This window comes from Chenopodium album, chromosome 14, assembly GCF_948465745.1.
Source record: "Chenopodium album chromosome 14, dcCheAlbu1.1, whole genome shotgun sequence".
In the NCBI taxonomy this organism is placed as follows: Eukaryota; Viridiplantae; Streptophyta; class Magnoliopsida; order Caryophyllales; family Amaranthaceae; genus Chenopodium; species Chenopodium album.
In genome coordinates, this window is record NC_137847.1 from 2,101,061 (window position 1) to 2,117,548 (window position 16,488).

The 16,488-nt window shown below is 34.3% G+C and overlaps 3 protein-coding genes across 3 annotated transcripts; 1 reads left to right on the forward strand and 2 right to left on the reverse strand.

Annotated features, from left to right (window-relative positions):
• The first annotated feature begins 2,143 nt into the window (after positions 1-2,143).
• On the forward strand, positions 2,144-5,265 carry LOC145579820 (uncharacterized). The gene is made up of 2 exons (XM_081637081.1): positions 2,144-2,893; positions 4,904-5,265. The coding sequence occupies exons 1-2, from the start codon at positions 2,270-2,272 to the stop codon at positions 5,057-5,059; spliced, it is 780 nt and encodes a 259-aa protein (XP_081493207.1). The 5' UTR covers positions 2,144-2,269; the 3' UTR covers positions 5,060-5,265.
• Positions 5,266-11,943: 6,678 nt separating this feature from the next.
• On the reverse strand, positions 11,944-12,519 carry LOC145579705 (uncharacterized). Its single transcript, XM_081636941.1, has one exon. The coding sequence runs from the start codon at positions 12,517-12,519 to the stop codon at positions 11,944-11,946; it is 576 nt and encodes a 191-aa protein (XP_081493067.1).
• A 39-nt stretch (positions 12,520-12,558) lies between these two features.
• Positions 12,559-15,574, reverse strand: LOC145579706 (uncharacterized). Its single transcript, XM_081636942.1, has 2 exons — positions 14,115-15,574; positions 12,559-14,050 (listed from the first exon to the last, which is right to left on the reverse strand). Exons 1-2 carry the CDS (start codon positions 15,572-15,574, stop codon positions 12,559-12,561), a joined length of 2,952 nt encoding a protein of 983 aa, XP_081493068.1.
• Between the last annotated feature and the right edge of the window lie 914 nt (positions 15,575-16,488).

A 16,488-nucleotide genomic window follows, 5' to 3' on the forward strand; every position in this document is an offset into this window, starting at 1 on the left:
GAGAAAATGGAAGTATGGTCAATTTCCCACTATTTGCAACAATTATGTGATGATTTTGGTTGCTCTTGTTATGTGGTTTTGAAGCATATAGGGGAGGGCTAAGGTCATCCTTGTTTGGAATTTGGATACTTGGATGCTCCAAATCATTGAGTGGTCGATACTTGGATACTCTAGCTATCCACCCGTCCCTACGACCCTCGTAAATTGTTCTTAATTCCATAGATAACTTAGTGTTCTTAGCAATGGAGTGTACTATAGCCAAACACATTATTGTGAAGTCAAATTCGAACTTTTTGATTGGGAAATATTATTGCAGTTTATATTTCATTGAAACAAGTTTATAGATGAACACAGTTCATTTTTTGATGTTCACGTTTCAGTTGACATTGAAACGCCTAAATATATACAAGTATCAATTTTGGTACGGACACGCCTAATTAAATTCATAAGGCAATTCGATCAAATCAATTAAAATTATAATATACAATAATAATATTTGATAAAAGTAAGCAAACAAGACTTTTGCATTCAAATTTCTCATACTCTTTTTCAAAACAAGTAAAAAATGAACAATTTTGCATTTCGATTAAAAAAACAGTTTTGTGCAAACTAAAGTGGACATTACTGTGGCTGTTTGTTTGGTGATCAAATATACTACTTGCAATTCTTTTCAAAAAAACAAAAAAAAATTACTATTTAAAATTAAATTTAATTACACTCGAGAATAATAGACCTCTCAAACACGAGTACTTCGTAATTCGTAATTTATATTATTGACTAAACGAAATAAGTACTCGTGGCTAAGTCGATATCATGCTAGCTAGTGCTAAGCTAGTCGCCAAATTGCGTAGCTAATAGCCCTAAATTTCAGCAGAAATGTTATGGTGAATTCTACATATAGCTAATAACTGGCATGAAATATTGTACTATTTCTTCTTTTGTCTATAATTTCATCGACACTTTCAATTTGTTTTGGGCCCTGAAAATGAGAGGCTACCTATTTAATTGTTTTCTGCTTACTTCATGCCCTTAATTTGGCAGTCCATTTTTTGCACTAACTCCCAAAATTAAATCACATTATTATTTAAAAGGCTAAATTTGCTACAGTACTACGTTTGCAGTAGTAGTGCAGGACCCCTTGCTAATAACTCTCACTTCCTTCTTTGTTTGTCATCAATTGTATTTCATTTTTATCTAAATTTTTTTTCACATTAATCAGTATTAAATGTAGTTCATGAATGTTAAACAGATACAATAAACAAATTCATGGACCCTAACAATAATTGTGATCGTGAATGTTAATGTAAATTACTGTTGTACGGAGTATGACTTTTACTAGACATGTAAGTTTCGTGAAAATAGATGTGTGAATCATTTGTTAATCACGGAGTACTTAATAAGAGAGAATGAAATTCATTAATTTGGTGATAAGGTACCTTGCCTTACACATGCTAGGTCTCGAATTCAACGTGCGTATTCCTCATCATGATGATATGCTTAAAAAAAACATTTTAAATCAATTCTATAAACATGTATCGTATGCGAAACACATATCTTTTCAAAACTGTATATAATTTTTTAAATGTAATAACAACGAAAATAAATTATCTTTGGGTTGCATGCTACCCTAAACACATTCAAACACTTTAATTCTAGTTAAAATTAAAGCTAAATTAAACTCAATGTCAATTTCTTAATTCTAAGAGTTGATTGTTCAAAGGAATGATAACGAAAAAATGTGGTAGGGCAATGTCTTTTGTTAGGGAGCTCAGAAACATTGCTGATTTCCTGACAAATATACTCCACCAAAAGGGGTCCAATTGGTCAGTATACCCATCATAATTCCTATGATTTATTTCATATTATATTAAATCAAGAATAATTAAAACAAAAATTAATCAAATCATTACATAATATTAAAAATAATTAAAATATTTTTTTGTTAATTAAATTACACAAATTCATCCTTCTCCACAACCAACCCACTTTATGTGATCCTTGATAATTGGCACTACCACATGGTCTGCTACATTAATTAATCATCTTTTCACCCAACTTCTTAAATCATCATAATATATATGAATATATCATTATTATTTTTATTTATTTATATTTTAATGATGGGCCAACCTTTTTTTAGGCTACTATACCTTAATAGTGTCACTTCCTATGCACATTTATATATACAACTTAGGAACACCCAAAAAAAATATTGTACCATATACCAAAACATATAGTAAAGTCTCTCAAACAAAAAAAAAAAAAAAATATGAATGCAACATCACTAGAGAAGCAAAAGAAAGGGAATTTATATGTGTACAAGTTTGCCACGGGTAGCCGGACGCCGGAGTATCAAACTCCGGCGACGTCGGTGACAAAAAGAATTATTTCTTCTAGTGTATGGGGTGGTCTAAGAAAATCGAAACCCAAACCGAAGCCGGAAAAGGAAAAGGAATTGGAGGGAAAGGAAAGGAAATCAGTGTCAAGTGTAGAAGGTATATTGTTGAGTTTGGTAAAAAGTAATGAGAAAAGTAAAGTAAATAACATTATAGAAGGGAGGAAATCTACTTCTAATAGTGAAGAAATAGAGGGAAAAATAACAAAGGATTTATTACAAGGGAAAGGGAATGGGAAAGGGGAAGGAGCAAGGAAATCTGTTTCTCATGTTGAAAATAATGTGGCTTATGTTGGGAAATTTGTGGAAAAAGCAAGGAAATCAACAGGGGCAAAATTGGAAAATGATATGGTTTCTGCTATTGCTTTGTTACAAGTTAAGGTTTTGGTAACTGATATGCCTGCTTTTATGCAAATTCAAGCTTTTCAATGTGCAAGGAATACTTATGATAGTTTGGAGAAATTCAGTGCCAAGCATATTGCTTTCAACTTGAAGAAGGTAAGTCTAATTTAAAGATTATGATAATTCTGATGTACATGTACAACTTCGTCTTTGGACGTTGTTTCTATTTTGACAGTGATTGCCTTAACAAAAAGAAAAGTCAAAACAGGAACAATATTTAGAGATGGAGGGAGTGTACCTTTTTTATTTTTATTGTTAATTAGATGAAGGTGATAATAATGACATCATTATTGTGAAGACAATTTAAGAATAATAACAAGGAAGAAAAATGAGTGAAAAGCTTACCTAAAAGGCTAAAACTCAAGTAGACCAATTAAGCTAAGCAATAATGACACTACTATCCCTCTTTAATCTTTATGTTTACATTAATCCAAAACATAAGGTTTAGAAGTAGGTTTAAAACACGAATACATACCAACTAATTTAGAGGCCGGTCAGGTGATACTTAAAACTTGTGATTAAATCCCGTCTGCATAATTTTCCGTTCATAGCTCGACATTGATATTTCACATGTTTGGTTTCATCTATGAAGCTAAATATTATAGAGTTTAGACAAATTCCACAAGACCACAAGTACTATACTGCAAGAATATGCAACACATGGGATCTGTGGTTTTTCCCATTTTATCTTGTCCAACTGAATTTAATGCTTACACAGTTACACGAGATAGTGGTCACTCCTAAGCTACTATACACATCAACTGCTTTCAAAGAACTTCTACTGTCTCTCTCACTCATCAATTACGCATGCATGGTATGTGACACTTCTTATGAACATAGTCATGTTTAGAGTTAGAGAATGTATTCTAGATAAGAGAGTTTAGAAATCAACATCAAATTTATCACCAATTTGTAGACGAGGTGGACACTAAAGTTATTTTCCTAGAAAGTAAAAAGTTACTGTAGTTTATTTTATAACGAGTAGCTGGTCTTGTAGCGGTATAATGAGTCAGCATATCAAAATTTGTATGTGCAAACACGCGTTATATGTTGAGTTTATCTTTGGTTATGTTCTCATCAGATTATTTTTAGTTTAGTTTAGTTCAAATCTAATAAGTTCAGTTCAGTTCAGCTCTTAATTTCCTTCTCTTATAAAATATTTATTTCAGTTCAGTTCAGCTCATTTCAGTCAATGAGAACAGACCCTTTGTGTATTTCCCTTGTATACTATAATGAGCCAAACATCGATTCTTTATGAAATTATGGTTTAAAAAAAAAAGAATTATAAGTATCTTTTTTTTATATTTACTTTGTATAAAATAACCATAAAGGCAATGAGTTTTGACATGACATTCGATTCCTAAGCAAGGTACCACTTTTCGAAACCTAATTAACTTAAATAACTTCTATTCTTTTATCTAATAATGCTGAAATTATTGCAACAATCATGTGTTATATCAAGCCATTATGAACCTAGAAGTGTAAAAAAAAAAGTTGTATAATATATGAAGATCCCATCTTATGATCTCCACATCACAAACACATTGAATAGTAGACAATAAATTGGTCAAATTGACCAAATAATCAAGATCAATAATGAAAAAAATGAAATGAACAACAATCTAGATCTCAACTTTTGCTTCAATCTAGTCCCTCCATATTTGGTCCCCACTTGATAATTGCTATCCCTTACTAATTAGCAAGATGCCATGCATATAAATAGTTATTTTTAGTGGTACTAATTCAATTAACTTGAGATTAGGAAAGATCCATTTCCAACAACCCATGTGTTATGACTAATGACTTGTGATGAATAGCTAACTATCCTCTATAATTACTGGAATTTGTAACTTGTCAGTATTTGCCTATTTTTTTTTAGTACATTTAATATGCCTTACCTTAGTCACCCTCCATGTGCTGTCAGTAGTCACTATATATATGGGCCTTTTTCTATTATTTTCGCAACATTTTTAAAGTTACGTGGATGTCAAGTAGCTTAGTTGGTTACTCGTGTAATTTTAGAATGTGTTATCTTATTAATTTTAAATCCACGATCAAATCTTGTAGACATCATAACTAATACGGTTTATACTGGGGTTTTCACAGGAGTTTGATAAGGTATATGGGCCAGCTTGGCATTGTATCGTGGGCTCGAGTTTTGGGTCCTTTGTTACTCATGCAACTGGCTGCTTCCTCTACTTCTCAATGGAGAAATTGTGCATTTTGTTGTTTAGAACCAAAGTTCAGAGAGCTTTGCAGTAGTGATAACTGAGATGATAATTTCAATTTATAGATATAGGCCAGGTCTTATGACACATACCCTTTTTTTTATATCCTTTAATTTTATTTTTCTGATCTGGGATTGGTCAATCATACAACAAATTTGTAAATGATTACAATTAATGTAAGTTTGTGCATATAACGTAGTATATTTCTTACCCCATTTGTTAATGTGTTTCATAAAAGTATATTGTTGAGAACTTTGAGATTAAATGTGAATTTTCATTTAGGTTTTTGCAAATTTAAGCCACTTATATCACTTATATCGACATTTGGTACATGGACATCCTTCCTTTGATTGTGTATGACAAGTTATTCATTGCCAGAGTTTGGACCAAAGATGTTGGGACAATTCTGGTCTTAGTGTCAATTTTTTGGTGCAATATAAATGTTTAAAACTAGATTAGAAGTTTGGGTTGAGATGGACAAGTAATAAGGTGACCGTCTATAATAGAGACGCACTCTTATCACGTAATATTATTCAACGAGTAACTATAACCCACTACCAGATATGGTCCATACCAAATACTTTTTTGGTTTTTGTTTATATTGTTATTATTGATAAATACACTGTTATTGATGTTTTTATACTGTTATTTTTTATATTCTATATTGTTATTATTCCAGCGAGATTTTCAATGAAGAAGGAAAGAGAAAATAGCGTATTTTTTTATTATACTGTTATTATTAATTTTATACTGTTTGTCTGTTTTCATGCCTTGGTATGGACTATACCGGGTAGCGGCCCATCACACCTCTTATTCAATTGCGTAATTTTTGGTGTAGAGAGAACCACATAATTAATACATTGGCAAAAATTATAAATTTATGAGAATTCTATTTTGCCAACCAAAATTTTGGTATCGTCACTATTTAGCAGATATAGTATATACCAAACTTTCCTCTAGTCATAGAAGGTGATTGGGTACAACAAGTACATTGGCCCAATAGGCCCAGTAAAGTATGAGCCATTGTTGTGAAAGTAAGCTTCAATATTAAGCCCAGTATGTCATGTTTGAATGAACTCAACAGAACTTGGGAGATAAGAGTTGGTGAGACTTATACTTCGTTTAATTTAGTCTCTCTTGATGTATTAATTCTCACGAAATGACTTAAACCTTTCGCAAAGCAATCAATTTTGAGTACGTTTGATTTTCAATTCGGATCAACGAGTGAAATTCCTTCATATAAATATAATCTATCTACCACTCTTTTTTTTGAAAAGTGACAATTACTACATCTATACGAAATAAAAATCATAACGAGTTAGACTGGCCACTATTTTCAACATTTAAAAGTATCACACTCAGTAATACATAGTAGTCGTAAAATCAAAGAGAGATCATAGGGTAACCCCCAGGTTCATACCTCACGCCACTCGCAAGCTATAGGGTGTTAAGTGTTTGTTGGCAATTTTTGCTCCAACACGATCTCTCTTTTAATAGGATCTTAGGGGTGGATGTAGACGAGGTATGATCGATCATACCTCATTTACATCTCGATCCTTGTTATTATGCACCGATATAAAATAAAAAATCAATTAATTGCAAAATTCTAGTAATCACTGATCAGGATTTCGTATTGACGAAATACATGTTCTAATAATTGCATGCTAATTTTGACTTGTTATAGGAGTAATAAATGGTAACCCTTGGTCAAATTGGACATTTATATTCAATAACAGGATGGTGGAAATGTCGAAATAGTTAGATAATAAACAAATAAAAAGGTTGTCACTTGCCAGTATCTAGCCAACACTACTCTATTTTGACTTAGTTTAATTTCTTTCGTTTACCAAGAAAAATTCTTCGTTGATCATTACAGGTTTTGTAATAATCAAACCAAATAATTGTATCTACTTTTGACCTTTTCTATTCTGCTTGTAAAAACTTGTAAGATTTAAACATATAGTCCAATTCTTGCCAAAAAAAAAAGTGTAGAATATAGAGGATTATTCATAAAGTTTGACAATCCAACAACACTAAGAAGGTCTGAAAGTGTTTGCTATTTAAATTCTTAGAATGTTAGTTATACTCCCTCTTGTTCAAATAGTAGGTGTTTCTTTTACATTTTGACTTCTATTAAGAACTTGATTAAATCTAATATAATTCATAATTAGGAAAAGTAACCCACATGGTAACATGTGAGGTAAATTTGAACTAATTCGTTATGTAGGATACGGAAAAAAGATGTTGGACTTATAAATTCATCAGTAAACTACTATCTGTTTTATTTTTAAAAAGCTAACATGACCGCAGAGCTTGTATTTGATTAGATTTTCTTCCAATGTGGTCTAGTAAAGACGTAGAAATTAAAGATAGTTCCGGACAAGAATTTCTACATAATTGTATGTTTTCGGGTTAGGGCCTCATTTGTCATACTCTTGTCAATTGATATTACAAGCTCATACTAGTCACTAATATATTGAAAGAGGATCTAATGATGCGGCCGTCATACATTCAACTAAAATTAGAACATAAATAAATAAAAATATTTTTCTTTTTTTTAAAAAAAAGTAGATAAAAAAAACCATTGGAGTTAGTCATAATTCTCATAAAGGTCTTTACGAAAGGCACTTCATATAATATACCTCATAATATGGCAAGCCATCCTTACTATATGTGCACGTCTTATGAAATATTGTTTTCATTTTGATTTGATGTGCATGCTTACAAAGCTCTTTTATGAGGAAAAACAACAAACACACACAAGTGTATTTGATCAAATATTGTAGCCTTTGTAGGCCTAATATTTCATTTGGACACAACTTATTGTTCTTTTATCACCTCGTTTTAGTTTTACTCTATCTAATCTTTATTCACAACTTAATGTACACTCTGTTCGATTCAACTTATTGTATCCAGATTGATCTAATTAAGAAAATTTTTAACACCACAAAAAAAATGAAAATGGTTTTAAACACTATTAAAAAAATAAAAAACTTTAAAACCACACCAAAATTTTAAAAATTGTTTTTATCACCACTTAACAGTTTTCATCCTAAAAGCCATTAGATGAAATCACAATGACATGTGACGTAATGTTATTATTATTATTATTATTATTATTATTATTATTATTATTATTATTATTATTATTATTATTATTATATAAATACGTGTGTGTAAAATACAAATTTTTGTATGCGGCTGGCCACATGGTGCGGAAGGGGTTACTTGTAGGGTGTTACTGGTTTTGGTCAGGGTGTTACTTGTAGGTATTACTTCTATTATGGGATTATAAAGTGTTACTGGTTTTGGTCAGGTGTTACTTGTAGGGTATCACTAGTTTGGTATGGGGGTTTGGTTTGGAGTTATTTGTAGGTTACTCAGAATACAAGTAACACCTACAAGTAACCCATACAAGTAACCCCAAAATACAAGTAACACCTACAAGTAACCTGTGATAAAACCAATAACACCCTACAAGTAACCCCTGTCGCACCATGTGGCCTGCCGCTGAAAAACCTCTAATTGTAAAATTGTATGTATAATTAGTATTTCGAAAAAAAATCTAGAAAACTAGACAAATAACAAAAATTGTAAGTATAATTAGTATTAAAAACCTTAGCCGTCTCCTCTCTGTTTTTTCTTTCTAGGGTTCTTCAAAAAAAGTATTTTATTGGTCGAAAATAGTCAAATTTCTCCAGAAATTTGGTTATTTTTGACCCTTTTCCTTTAATTTCTTTATATTTTTGTTATTGAATTCAATAAATCTACATTATTTGATGGTAGTAAGTACCTTTATAGTGGGTTTGAGTGTAGTAAATGCCTCTATGGTGGACTTTGTTCTAGTTTTAGTTTTGTTTTTGTTCTTTAGTGTAGTATGGTTAAAGTTGCTTCATGGGTAAAGATTTGTGTGGGATCGAGAAAGAGGTTAATCCTTCGATTACAATCAGATGAATCAGAAGAAAATTTTCTTCACGACTACAACATATCGATAGACCCCTCGCCGAAAAAGACTGTAAATCACAACGATATGAAAGAGGGTATGAAGAATGTACGATTTGCAACAACGATCGTAGCTCTGCTAATAGGATATTTTTATAAGATTCAATTGTTATATATTTATTATATTTGAATCTCTTTGTAGATTCGTATGACTTTTTATTTATGAATCAATCTTATTCAAAAAAAAAAAAAAAAATTACAAAAATAAATCCATGTGTTTCAACTTACAAGACGTTTTATTGGGTTTTAGGAGTAGGCACAAATAAAGGTTAAAGTTATCCATGATGAAGGGTACCGACTATGTAGGCGACTACCGTCAAGTCAAGCGTGGCTGCCAGCCAGCTCTCTTCAATTTTGGTCCCGTTAGGCGTTTGGCTTTTCATTGGCTCTATTTTTTGCCATTTAATTTATGATTGCGATTGCCTTTTTTAAGTGCCCACACCAAGAGGTTTTACAAGGTTTTTTTGTGGTTTTCATTAGATATTTTTTTGTCTCTTTTGCTATTAGCCAGATCTCTCTAGCTCAATTAGTTTACTATATAGGTGTTTTAATTTGAAGATAAAAATTGTAGTCAGATCAATAACAAATACGAATTGGAGTAAAGGAATTGAATTGTGATTCAGATTGATTGCTATATTGAGATTGCTTCCAACACTCCAAAGACATGCAACGAAGTGATAGGGCACTTGCAATACTTATTACATTAGCATGTTTTATAATCAATCGTACCAAACTTAATTAATTGGACGGAGGTTAAGAGAATTTTAATAATTTTAAACGGATATATACATGCCGAAAACAAACTTTTATGTTTTTCAAATTATAAAAGATTAAAACTTGTATCTTGACCTACAAACAAGACATGAACAGGTGATGCATGACATACTAAATCATAAAAATAATTAGGCATTGAATGTAATACGCAAATGCATGTAAGTTTGATTAAAATAGTATAGTATGTAAGTCTTCTGTTACACCATACTTTAATGTCTCAGTATACAAATTTTTGCACCAAGACAATATCATGAGCGACGTAATTAAAAGATAAAACAAATTGATTGGATTTTGGTCAGGTACGGCAACAATGAATAAAAAACAAATTTTCTGAAAACATAATAAATACTACGTAGATAAAAAAAAATAATAAATTATTAAAATAAAACCACTCAATATTGAATTGTCAACATATAAATGTTATAATTGGATTTCGATGTTGGCACTTTCTAGCGGCGTATGATTTTGATCATATATTTCTTTTTATGTTTTATTAATGATTTTGATCATATTAATTAATAGTCGTCCATTTAAGTTCCTGTTGTTGATTGTTATGGGGTACTTTATTTTTAGAGTAATGATATATATAGCATTTAGGGTTATATATAATCATTAAATATACTTTCTAAAATGAATTATGTTGAGAATTCATGATAAAATTATGCATAAATCAGTATAATTAATGTTAATCTATCCTCATTATTTTCTTTTTTAGTTTCTTACTAGATTAAACCCCGTACAATGCACGGTTGTTAAATAATTCTAGTGACAATAAATTTTACCAAAAATAATGGATATAAATATCATAAATAGACTTACTAGTAAAAAGTATGAAATATTGTGAAAGAAATTAATTAAACATATAATAATTATAATGGGCAATTTGATATTTAAGGACATTTATTTTAGATTTTATACAAACTAAAAGTCATAATTTAATTACAATATAAGTTTTTTTTAGTAAGTGGTTTTAGAGGGAAAACTTTTTATAATATTTTGCCAAGTGGTCTCTAAGTTTCGCCTTTAGTATAATGTAATTGATTGATTGATACATACATAGCCCATATCATTTTCCTTATTTTTATAAGTCATCTTTACATGTGTTTTTAAGAATATAATTAGGCAATTTGATACTCCGTAATAAAGAGGATAAAGATAAACCTTAACAAAAATGAAAAATTAGTTACGTTAATAACTAAACTTAGATTTATATGTCAACATCTTATACGGGAGCATAAAAGCATTATATCAAGATAATGCTTAGAATCTTAGCTCATAAATGCATTAATATTCAACTCTTAATAGTGTGAGGAGGAAAAAGAATGCAAATAATTAGAGGACAATGGTGTTGACACTACTTTTTTTGAGACACGAATTCAAGTTATATTATTACTATCTTCTTGAGAAGAGTTTATCTATATATCTAGATCCTTTTCAAGACGTATCCTTATCGTATTACACATCCTTACCTTGAGCCCTATTATCTCTTTTGGTCATTATCGTTAAAAAAAAATTAATCCGAGAGTATGATGTTCATAAATGTTCATACAAAGTCCTAAAGGTTGAAATTAAAAGTAGAGATATCATTCAATAATAATAGCAGTAAACAAATGATACAAGGACAGGTAATGAGAATCGATCTAAAATCACCTAGAATTAGGAGGAAAGCTCTAACCATTTGAGATTTCTCTCACTCTCTCCATATTTATATATTGCTTTGGAAAAATTGAAAACTTATAAAAATTAATATAATGCTTTACACAAAAACCAAAACCCTTAGGTCTATGTAGAAATAAACCCTAATATAATGGTAAGGACTAAGGAATATTAAAAATGAAAATATTGATCTAGTCACAAATATTAAATACAATCTCTAATTTGAAAGTTATAAACTTGTAACAAATCTCATAAGTATGAATTACGACAACCTTATTATACTTCGTATTTACCATTATCTATTAAACATTCATCCGAATTGTCGTAAGTCATTTACTACTCGATCTAGACTATATATATATATATATATATATATATATATATATATATATATATATATATATATATATATATATATATATATATATATATATATATATATATATATATATATATATATTTTTGAGGGAAATCGCTCAAAGAGCGTTAATTTTCATTCATAAGAAGGTCGAGTTCCAAAGAACTAGCAATACAAGATGGAAAATTAGAAAGCCAAATGCTACTACCTACTTCCCATGGTAAGCAATGAGCTAAAGCATGAGCTACTTTATTACCCTCCCTACGAACAAACGACCAAGAAACCGACTCAAGAAAACTACTAATATGATGAATATCATCCAAGATTAGATAAAAATCATTCCTCCCAACTTCTTGTGATACGATCGCATTGATGAGTCCAAGACAATCACTCTCAACCACCACCCTTCGAAACCCAGAGTTGACAGTAGCTTCCAAGCCAAAGAACAACGCCTTAGCTTCAGCAATCAATGGCTGACATTGATCAGCCACCATACGCACAGCAGCTAGCTGCACATCTCCCCTGCAATCTCGCACCACCGCTCCTGCACAAGACCCCAACCCATCACACACACCCCCATCAACATTGAGCTTTACCCAACCCTCACTAGGAGGCTGCCAGCGAGCCTTAGCACCACTGCCCGAAAGCACAGCCCCTCCTTCCTCCTTGCTAAGCTCTCCCATTAACTTCAAGATATACTTCATCGATCTCTGCGGGTTGCAAGCCTCCCCTTCGAAAATCCACTAATTTCTAGCACTCCAAATCGACCAAAAAACAGTCATAAAGAGTCCATGCTCGCGTTGTGGCAACCTTTCGAAACACACAGATGCAAACTCGATAAAAGAAGAAAAGCTACCCTGCACCTCTCCACCTATTCCACTCGCATCCCACAATAAACGAGCAATAATACACTCTTTAAGGCAGTGTAAATCCGACTCCTCCTCGGCCTCACATAGAGAACACAAAGTGTCCCTCCCAGGCAGCCTCTTACCCAGCCCCACCAATGTCGGAAGAGCCCCCCTACATGCCCTCCAAAAGAACACTTTAACTCTTGGTAGAGTTGTAGCATTCCACACCTTGCCCCAAAACTTAGTATGAATCGAAGAAGATGCTACATTCTCTATGTCCCACTCACCATAAATTGCCCTATAAGCCGATCGAACAGAGTACTCACCATTCTTTTCAAGATCCCAACACAAGGAATCTTTCGGGAGCCGCATACTAATTGGGATACTCAACACACGGTCACACTCAAAGGGTAGAAAAATTCTCTTCACCTCCTCCACATTCCAAGAGGCCGTAGGGAGATGAATTAAGTCACATACTTTCAGATCAGGTGGCGCATTACCCATAGGAGAAATTACTTTCCTCGACTGAGTCCCCGGAATCCAATAGCTCTGCCAAACCGAAATGTCCATGCTGTCCCCCACCCTCCACCTCATACCCCTCTCAATTACCCATTTAACACCCCAAATGCTACGCCAAGTATAACTTGGCGCTCCCCCAAGCTCGGAGCTCAAAAAATCCCCATCCGGGAAATACTTAGCCTTTAACACCCGAGCAACCAAACTAGAAGGGCATTGTAAGAGACGCCATGCCTGTTTTCCTAGCAAAGCCGAATTGAAAGCCTTCATATCCCGAAATCCGAGACCTCCCACCACTTTAGGCTCACATAATTTCTTCCAAGCCACCCAATGAATTTTTCGTTCACCTTTTTTCTGACCCCACCAAAAATTAGCTACTAACGATCGTAATTCATCACAAAAAGTGGAGGGAAATTTGAACACACTTATCGCGTAGGTCGGGATAGATTGGGCCACTGCCTTAATCAACACCTCCCTCCCCGCTTTAGATAAAAATCCCCCCTTCCAACCTTGGAGTCTATTCCTCACCCTCTCTCTAACCCCTTTAGTAAGTACCTTTTTTGATCGACCTATCACCGTAGGCAAACCAAGGTACTTATCATGCACATCCACCTCTCTCACCCCTAATAAAGTTACCAACTCACCTCTTTTCTCCAACGGCACACCCTTACTAAAAGTCACATTGGTCTTCCCAAGATTCACCATCTGACCCGATGCAACCTCATAAGAGTGAAGGACCCCTTTAATGGAATTCACCTCATCCACACTCGCTTTAGCAAAAATCACACTATCATCCGCAAACAATAAATGTGAAATCGAAGGAGCCGATTGAGCCACTTTTATACCATGTAACCTCCCTGTCTCAACCTCCCTAGTTAACAATCCAGATAGAGCCTCCGCACAGAGAATAAAGAGATATGGGGAAAGAGGATCACCTTTTCTGACCCCATTCAACCCTGTCATAAGCCTTTGCCATATCCAACTTCAGAGCTAGAAAACCACTCTCACTACCAGAGTTCTTCATATGATGAAATAATTCAAAAGCCACCAAAATATTATCAGAAATTAATCTTCCCGGCACAAAAGCACTCTGATTAATAGATGTAATTTCTGATAGAAACAATTTAAGACGATTGGCAAGAACTTTGGTAAACAATTTGTAGACCACATTACACAAACTTATCGGTCTAAATTCAGTCATATTATCAGGGTCCTTCTTTTTCGGAATCAAAACAATAAAAGTACTATTCACCTTCTCAGGAATCACCCCACCATTGAGCATACCAATAACAAGCCCACACACCGCAGGACCCATAATATGCCAATAAGTCTGAAAAAATAAAGGGCACATACCATCCGGACCAGGAGCCTTCAAAGGGTGCATCTGCTTGAGCGCTGTGAAAACCTCCTCCGAGGTATAAGGGGCGCAGAGTATAGCGTTCATGTCCTCAGTAACTCTATGATCAATCCCAGCCAGAGCATCTTCATAACTCGAAGGCACCGAGGATGTAAATAAATTCTGAAAATATCCCACTGCCACATTCTCAATCTCCTCCGGGTCATCATGCCTTGTACCATTTTCTGCCACCAAATGAGATATACGGTTTTTTGAACGCCGATGAGAAGCTTTCCGGTGAAAATAGCTTGTATTGCGATCCCCTGCCTCTAGCCACAACGATCTCGACCTCTGCCTCCAATAAATTTCCTCCTTGTGAAGTAAATCATTGATCTTTTTAACCACGCGTTTTCTTTCTTGCACACGAGCAGTAGATCGACACCCCCTATTTAAAATGCTCAACCTTTTCCTCTTTTTTCGAATTTCTCTAAATAATGCACCAAACTCCTTATCACTCCATCTCCTTAATTCGGCAGCACAAAGAGATAATTTATGCTCCAAAGTCAACCCCCCCTGCCATACATTACCCACCACGCCCTCACAGCCTTCATGCTCCACCCATAATTGTTCAAATCGAAAAATCTTTTCCTTCTCCTTACTCCTCACATTTCCTTTTTCCTCCAAGTTTAAGTTAATTGGAGCATGATCAGATAACTCACGCTCTAAATTAAATAATTTAGCACTAGGAAAAATATCAAACCACCCTTGAGAAGCTAAAGCACGATCAAGACGACATTGAACATTATCATCCCCACTTTGACCATTATCGTAAGTGAACTCGTACCCCGAAAAAGGCACATCTCTCACATTACATATCTCTACCGCCTCCTTAAAGTTGTCCATTTGCCACAAAGCCCTATCTCGTCCACCTTTCTTCTCCGAATCAGAGAGGATTTCATTAAAAATCCCCAATGCACACCCACGGCTCATCACACTCCAAAGCCAAATCAGACAACAATTTCCAAGAGAGATGTCTATTATGCACTTCCGGCCACCCATAAAACCCAGTTAACCGCCACACAACCGAACCTAGACCCTTCATAATCATCACATCGATGTGGTGTACGACATAGACCGAAGCACCACCTCAATACCCTTACTCCAAAACATAGCCACACCCCCGGACCTTCCCCTACTATCAACCGCCAAGCCTTCGTACCCTACTAACTTCGAGCGAATTTTAACCATTTCACCACTACTCAGTTCCGTCTCCATCAAGAAAATAAGAGACGGGGCCTCCCTCCGAACTAAATTCCGGAGATTATTAACTGCATCGGTATTGCCCAGACCTCTGCAGTTAAAGCTTAGAATACTCATTGGGCTTGGCGGGGTAGCTCCACCGCTACCTCCGCCTCACGCCATCCAGTTAAAACATTCTCATCAAGCATGATCTTTTTTGCACTAGTCTCCATCTCCAGCATATTTTCATTCCCCTCCCTATTACGCTTACCAAGAAGAATTTCTCCCTCAAAATCCATCCTGCACACATCCCCACTCCCTTTAACTTGCATTGCCTTTTTAAATTTCTTTGGCCCCTTTCCAACACTCTTCCCCGCCATCTCCCCTTCTCCTGCCATAAAAATCATGCCCAACTTATCTCCCCCTTTTGCTACAGCAGAAACCACACCATCCCCCCCCTAAAATAGTACCCCCATCTCCCTCCCCTGTACGCACAATCACTCCCTCCTCTCCCCCCTTCTGCGCCCCTCCATTCTCACTCTCTAAGCACAAAACCGAAAGGGCAGACGAGTCCTCACCCTCCCTACAAACTCCATCCCTATGAACATCCCCTTTCTTTCCTTTAGAATCCGCAGTAGCAGGTTTGTGAGTGAAGACTAAAGCCTTCTTCGCCGCCGATTTGAGACTAGCCACTTCTTCTATTAATCTTGCACGGCCCTTACGAGGCGAAGCTC